The following is a 7,765-nucleotide window of genomic DNA, read 5'->3' on the forward strand; positions in this document are numbered from 1 at the left end:
CCAGGCTCTTAGCAGAGGTGAGGCCCCCCCACACCTGTCCTCTGGCGCTGGCAGCCCGGCCATACAGGTGTGCACAGCTGCCTGGCACAGGCTGGATTGGGGAAGGGCCCAGGCTGAGGTATGAGGGTGTGTGTTGTAAATGTTTCCCTCCACGTCCCGTGTGGTTCAGGGTTCAGGATCTGGAAGAGGAGCCGCACACAAATGAAAGAGAAGAGACAAGAGATAATTTGGAAATATTGGGGGGCCAGGCGGGTAAGTCCAACTCAAGGGGAAGGACTTCCACTGATGCTCAGGCCGCACCAACCTATTATTGGTTTGGGATCCACCCATAATATAGCCCAGGGCCGGATCTGGCCCGTTTGAAATGAATAAAACTAAAAAAAAAAAAAAAAGACCGTACCCTTTTATGTAATGATGTTTACTTTGAATTTATATTTGTTCACACAAACACTCCATCCATGCTTTTGTTCCGGCCCTCCGGTCCAGTTTAAGAACCCATTGTGGCCCTCCTCTGGCGCTGGCAGCCCGGCCATACAGGTGTGCACAGCTGCCTGGCACAGGCTGGATTGGGGAAGGGCCCAGGCTGAGGTATGAGGGTGTGTGTTGTAAATGTTCCCTCCATGTCCCGCGTGGTTCAGGGTTCAGGATCTGGAAGAGGGGCCGCACACAAATGAAAGAGAAGAGACAAGAGATAATTTGGGAATATTGGGGGGCCAGGCGGGTAAGTCCAACTCAAGGGGAACGACTTCCACTGGTGCTCAGGCCGCACCAACCTTTTATTGGTTTGGGATCCACCCGTAATATAGCCCTTAGACAGGCAAGTTCCGGTAACACACAGATTATCTTATCAATAAGGATTTACACGAGTAAAGGTGGGGAAGTTGCTTCAGCTACCATTATCTGAATTAACAGAGGTGGTGCACAGCTCTGACCTTTGCTAGGGCTTCAAAGGTCACCAGCCTTCCGGGTTCTCTGTCCACACTTCTCTGCCAGTGAAGACAATAGGTGGTTTCCCACAGGTGTGCCTATTGGGGGCCCAGAGAAGGGAGGCTGGGGGAGGGGGGATGTGCAGTGTGTGGCCTTTGAGAGGGACCGAGGCAGGACAGACGGGCTGGACGGAGGAGGACAGGCTGATGCGGCTTGCAGGGTGGTTTGGGGCCCCGAATGCCCGGCTGAGAATTCGAATTTTCTTGGTCGGACCTTCAGGAGCTTGTCCGGTGTTTGATTTGTGGGGTGGCCGGTACCAAGGGGCGGTGAGCACAGAGGATGCTGCCCGCCTGCGTGTGCCCGCCGCTCGGTGCCTGCGGCAGACCTCCCGTGCCCAGCTGCTGTTCTTCCCCATTTTTCGGATGAGGAAACCGAGCTTCAGGAGGACAGTGGCTCAGCCGAGGTCAGGCAGCCGGGAGGTGGCAGGGCTGGGGGCCAGGAGGCTCCCGCCGAGGCGGTCAGATGCAAATAGCCATTTTGCAGAGTTCATGGAATGAGCCGGAAGGAATGAAGGGGGAACTGCCTCCCCATGAGCCTCTCCTGGGTGCCGAGCACCGTCGGCCTGGCCCTTGTTTTGCGGGGGCAGCGGCGCTGGGTGTAAGAGACGGGGTGGGGGACTTGAGTGGGACCTGTGGCTGGAAGGGAAGTCTGTGGGGCCCAAACATGTCGCCCGTCAAGGCCTCTGTGTCCTCATCTGAAAAGTGGACACAGCGAAGTCTAGAGGGTCATGGGGTTGGAGAAGTGACAGGCACAGCCTCGTGGCAGCGCGAGGAGTAAATGAGACACGGCAGGTACAGGGTCGCCCCTAATGCTGCTGTTGTCATAAAGGATACAAGACACGTGCGTGCGCCTGGAACTAGGGTTGGGTTCACACTCGAGCTCAGCTGCTCTGCAGTCACTGGGGACAGTTTGGGCCCCGGGCCCTTCGACCCTAAGGAGGCAGAGCTGGTTCTGGGCCAGTGGCGGAGAGGAAGTGGGACCGTTTGGATGCGTAGCTGTGCCTCTTTCAGTTCCTGGGCCTATTTTTAAGGCCTGTGGGTTCCGGCCTCCATCTGCCAGTGTGGTCTCTCCCGGAGCAGGGACTCTGTGGTCTCTCTGGGAAACGTGAGGACGTTGGACCTCACACCTTAAAGAAACCGAGGGTCACAGCTGCAGGGACACCCTGCAAGGTGAGAGGGTGATCAGCTGTGTTGGCACCGCCCAGCATCCTCCCTCCCCCAGGCTGGCCTCCAGGCTAGCTCTGTGTCCTGGGACAAGGTACGTCCCCCCGGCTTGCAGCCTTTGCTGTCCTCATGTAAACTCGCTTCTTGCGCTGGGCAGGCTCCTGAGTACCAGACAAGCTGTGAGCCACTTGTTAAAAAACAGCCTCAAACCCCCCCAATTTCGCCCTAGCTAGTTTGGCTCAGTGGATAGAGTGTTGGCCTGCGGATTGAGGGGTCCCGGGTTCGATTCCGGGTTGAGGGCTTGGTCCCCAGTGGGGGACGTGCAAGAGGCAGCCGGTTAATGGATGGTTCTCTCTCATCATTGATGTTTTTATCCATTCTCTCCCTCTCTCTTCCTCTCTAAAATCAATAAAAATATATTTAAAAAAAAGAAAAACCCCTCAATTTTTTCCAATTTAAAAAAAATGTCACATGCACATAATAGAAACTGGAAAATATAAGAAATGGAAAAAAATTACTTCTCTCTCATCACTGATGTTTTTATCCATTCTATCCCTCTCTCTTCCTCTCTAAAATCAATAAAAATATATTTAAAAAAAAGAAAAACCCCTCAATTTTTTCCAATTTAAAAAAAATGTCACATGCACATAATAGAAACTGGAAAATATAAGAAATGGAAAAAAATTATTCATAGTTCCAATCACCCAGAGGCACACTATTTATGAACTTTGCAAAGTCTTGCTTTCCAGTTTTTATAAAGCTTTTTAAAGAATACTTGATATTCTATACATAGAGGTCCTTAACCATGCTTTCTTACTTAGAATCCCTAAAACCTTTTTCATGTTGTTCAAACTCTGCACATTAGTTAAATGACTACAAGATAGTTGAGTGGATGTGCCATTATTTCCGGAATTGGTCTGCTCTGTGAGAAACTTAGCTTAGTTTTTCACTGTTATAAATCGTTTGCAACAAACCTCTTTATTTGTACAAAGGTTTGTGCATTGGAAAGATTTCTTTAGCAGCCTGGGCTGTAGGTTTCACACCCGCCGAGCCCCCCAGCTCTGTCCCCGGGTCCGTCCTCCTGATACCCAGTTTATCTGTGGTGCCTGGTGCCACCCCAGGTGGTCTGGAGACTGTGCCACCTGCCAGGGAGGTGGGGCCAGGGATTCCAGATTCCTCCTGCCCCCCACCCCAGCAGCTCATTAGCTGTTGCTCAGCCCCTGGGATCCTTGCTCCTGTAGCAAAACCTGAAGAGCCAGACCGTGCAAGCTGCGTGCTGCCCCGGGGCAGGGCGAAGCCGTCTGCAGCCAGGGGCTCTGCGCCCGGCGCCTCCCCTGAGCCCAGCGAGGCCGCTTCTCTCCCGGGCAGGCTGGGGCCGGAGAGCCACCTCCTCCTGTTATTGCGCGCCTGGTATTGTGTCCTTCCCATGGCCACCCTGTGACAAAGGTACATCCCCGCTGGCAGGGGAAGACGATGAGACTCGCGAGAGATTGAGGCTTTAGTTCAGGGCCCAGAGCAGGTCTGGGACCCAGGTGTCCCGCACGTGGCTGCTGCCTGTCCATTCTCACTCACCTGTCCATCTCTCCCAGGAGGGCCTTCTGTCTGTGTGGCTCTTCACGGGGAAGGAGGTTGTAGAAGGAGAGTAGAGGGGACTTGTCAGAGGCGGCTGCGCGGGGCTGGGCGTTTCTGGGGCCACCGCACAGCTGAGGGCAGGAACTGAGCAAGGGAACCGAGGTCCCAGTTCCTCATCTGGGGAAATGAGAGAAAGGCCTCTGGGTGTGTGTGTGTGTTGGGGGGGGGGAGGGCGGTGGTTTGTCTGGTTTCCACAGGGAGGATGCTAGGTGACTTTGGAGATAGGGCCACTGAAGGGCCCTTTGTCCCTCGGTGTCTGACCAACTGCGCTGTAGTCCTCGTTCCCTGCAGCGAGTTGTCAGCTTTGCCTCTTGGCACATCGAGTGCTTAGTAAACTGCCTGAACCCAGAGAGCCCGCGGGAGCTGGGTGCCAGGCACAGCAGTGAGCAAGACAGGCCCTGTTGAGGCCTCCGAGCTGGGTGGGTGGGTCCGGCTGGGTCCAAGCCTGGCTCAGTGAGGAGGCGTGCAGAACGCACACGCCCGAGTCCCTCTGACGGGGTTTAGTGTCTCCCCATACAGTGAGCTGGTTGCAGCATGTCTGGCAGCTCTGGCCGAGGCTTCCAGGATTCTGCGACCTGCCTCATGCCGTGTCGCCATTGTGGTGAAGGCGGGAGGAGGTGGGATGTTGACTGGGCGGTGACCCCAGGCAGTTGGGGAGCGGATGGGAGGCGGGAGTTGAGGTGGCCGGGTCACAGCTCCTGTCTGGGATGGGGCACCTGTGTGGGTGGCCGAGGAAGCCTGAGAGATTGCTCAGGAGGATAGCAGTTTGGAGGCCCTTGTATGTGTCACAGCAAAGCAGTGAGTCAGGAGTTTGAATAGGCCCACGGCGATGAGGGGCTCCCAGGAGCGGGACTTGGAGCGGGGAACGCTGGCTGCTGACTGCTCAGGCGGACGGAGCTGGCAGGGAGCCAGGTGTCACATGCCACAGGGCTGCAGGGTGCAGGCATTGCTGTTTGCAGAGTCTGCAGGATTGCTGTCGGAACTGCAGGCCGAGGGCTGCTGTGGCCAAAGCCCCACCCCATGAAAGCCATCTTGAGGTCAGGGTCCGGCTTCTTCCTCGCTGGGCCCCAGGGCCTCACGCAGGGCCTGACACAGAGCGGGTGCTGGTTGAACCCGACCTGGATTCCAGACCCAGCTCCCGTTCTCATCTTGCTGAGTCACCTGGCTTATTAGGGAGATCCCAGACGTGATATGAGGATTGAAAGAGCACGTTGAGAATTTTGCAACAGTGTGCACAGGTAAGAAAGGAGCGTGAATGAGGTTATTGCTGGTGAGGGCTCTAGGGTGAGATTCGAAGCTGCCCCATTATTCCCTGAGCAAGCTGGAAACGAGGTTCGTCAGTCACATGTTTGCTCTGCTGACTCCCTGTTGTGGCCCCGCCCTGTGCGGGGTCTGAGGTCACCCTGGATGGCAGGGCGCTGAGCCAGGGGTTAGGAGCCAGTGTGACGAGGCTCTGTGTAGCACAGGTTTGGAGCCGGGTTTGGTTGAGGTGTGGGCTGTCTGCTCGGCCATTGCTAGCAGAGTGACATCAGACAGTGACTCAAGCCTGGAGCCCAGTTTCCTCAGTTAAACGGAGGTAGTAATTTTATCCCCTGGGATTTGGTGAAGATCAAAGCAGGTAAAGCAGCGCAGGTGGGCGCCCAGCAATGGGAGGGATCAGGGACATGGGTACAGGAGGCACAGGGCTCGGGGAAGGGGGCGGCCGGTGGGGAATGGACCCTCCCCCTCCCGTCCTGGGAGGTGACAGCTGAGCTACTCTCACAGGCAGGTCGCCTGGGCCTCCGTCAGGGAAGAAGGCGGGGAGCTGGAGCGTGGGGCCACACCTCAGTTCAGGCGGCTGTCTGGAGAGGTCCTTTCCTGTCCTTACCTCCCCGGGGGTCCCCCTCCACAGGGCCTGGAGTGCTGTGCCTGGCAGAGGAGCCAGGCCTTTGAACTGAAGAAGGCAGGGCACGGGTAGGGGTGTGAGCCGGTCCTGGTTCTGCCACTTTGCATCATTGAAACCCCTCGCTTCCCTTAGGCTGGCGCAGAGGCCCAGCCGCCCTGTGGGGCTGCTCACGTGGGGACCCATCAGCCCAGCTTCCCAGCCCAGGCCTCATCAGGACAGTCCTGGCCCCGGGCAGCTCCTTGGTCTTTGTGCCCGAGGGAGGGGCTTCGGCAGCAAAGGGCACTGAAAGGCACGGGGTCTGAAAGGGCTATTGAGGGACACAGAGGCCTATTCACTGGGTCCTGGCTGCCCAGAGGGGAAGCGGCCAAGCGCTGCCTTGGACGCTCCCCAAAGAGGACACTTGACCCTCATTTTGGGGGGGGGGGGCCAGGCTGGGCAGAGGCTGCTGAGCCAGGCGAGCTCGCAGGAGGCACCTGGCCAGGCCCTTGTTCCGACAGCACCGGGCATCCACTTTCTGTGGGTCAGGGGTCCTCCGTCCATTCTCCGCACTCCAGAGAGACTTCCCTCAAACCCTCCCCGCCACACCCGTGAGGGGTCCCGGGTCCTCTGAGATGCCCACACAGCCCCCAGCCAGGGAGGAGGTCTGAGGTTGGGGTGGCTCCAGCTCGGGTTCTCGCTCAGCATCCTGGGCCCTTTTCCTGTCCTCGCTTCACCGGGCGGTCCCCGCCGCCGTGGGGCCTGCAGTGCTGTGCCCGGCTTTGCCCACTGAACCCATAGTTATGAGCCTTCAGCTGACACCCCCCTCCTCAGGGCGCCTCCCTGACACCCTGACGTGCGTCATGGGCTCAGGGCACACACCTGCGCTCCTGCCATTGCCCAGGCGGCTGCCCTCCTCGTCTGCTACGTGCTGACGCGCTCCAGGGGTCAGGGACGTGCTAGATGCCATTCACCCTCACCGGCCCAGCCCCAGCCCCAGCCCGGAGCACCGCCTCTACAGTGGCATCGGAGATAGATGTGGGCCCGGATGGAATGAGGTGTGAGCCAGTGGCTCCCGGTTCCAGCTCCAGCCCCAGCCAGCTGTGTGTCCCGGGCGACTGGTAAACCGGTTTCTGTTTCTCCGAGTGGTGATGTTATCGGTGGGGTGCCCTCTGTGTCCCTGTGTGTTGTTGGAGGAAGTGGAGTTCTTGAGGAGAGGAATGTCGCAAGGAGAGGAATTTGCTGAGACTCACATGGAGGAGGAGGAATTTTTATTTTCATGGACTTGAACCCCTGGGTTTCCAGTGTCACATTTCCCTCCATCCCAATCTCATCTCCAGCAGGGCAAGAGGACAGGCGCTGCCCAGAGGAGCTGCTCCATGTTAAAGCCCAGGCCAGGCCAGCCTCTGGCTGCTTGGCTTGCCTTCCCAGTTGCAGTCCATGGCGTGTAGGGTCTGCACGGCCATGGTCACGTGGCTGCAGACATGCCATGGTAATTACATAACTTCACACGTGGGAGTGAGACTGTGGGAAGGCCTCCAAGTGGAACAGCTGGGTCAAAGGTGTAAGCATTTGTGGATGTCACACAAAGTCCCTCTGTAGGGATTTTGTTGTTGTTAATTCTCACCTGAGTTTATTTTTTCCCATTAATTGTTTTAGAGATGGAGGGGGAGAGGAGGGGAGGGAAGGGGGAGAGGGAGAGGGAGAGGGAGAGGGAGAGATCGGTTGCCTCCCGTATGGGCCATGACCCGGGGCCAAGTATTGAACCTGCAACCCAGGTACATGCTCTTTTTTTTTTCTTCTTTTTTTTCCATTTATCTTTATTGTTGAAAGTATTACAGATGTCTCCTTTGTTTTTTCCCCCATTTACTCCCCTCCACCCCACACCTGTCCTTCCGGCCTTCACCACACTATTGTCTGTTCTATGGGCTATACATATCTACACTAATAAAAGACAACCATGCAAATTGACCGTACCCTCGCTACGCCTTAAGCCACGCCCGCCAGCCAATCAGAGCAGCTATATGCAAATTAACCCAAACAAGATGGCGGCCGGCAGCCACGGAACTGGAGCAAGCAGGAGGCTTGGTTGCCCCAATGATGGAGGAAGCCAAGCTTCCCT

At 56.8% G+C, this 7,765-nt stretch overlaps 1 protein-coding gene across 1 annotated transcript in view; it reads left to right on the plus strand.

The window, feature by feature from the left end:
• Positions 1-7,092: 7,092 nt before the first annotated feature.
• The window catches only part of KIAA0930 (KIAA0930 ortholog), a 29,558-nt gene continuing 28,885 nt past the window's right edge, over positions 7,093-7,765 (plus strand). The window contains exon 1 of the mRNA XM_014533173.1: positions 7,093-7,135. Coding sequence (XP_014388659.1) covers positions 7,108-7,135 — 28 coding nt within the window. The 5' untranslated portion in view covers positions 7,093-7,107. The remainder of the gene's footprint in view (positions 7,136-7,765) is intronic.

This window comes from Myotis brandtii, unplaced genomic scaffold, assembly GCF_000412655.1.
Source record: "Myotis brandtii unplaced genomic scaffold, ASM41265v1 scaffold952, whole genome shotgun sequence".
Classification (NCBI taxonomy): Eukaryota; Metazoa; Chordata; class Mammalia; order Chiroptera; family Vespertilionidae; genus Myotis; species Myotis brandtii.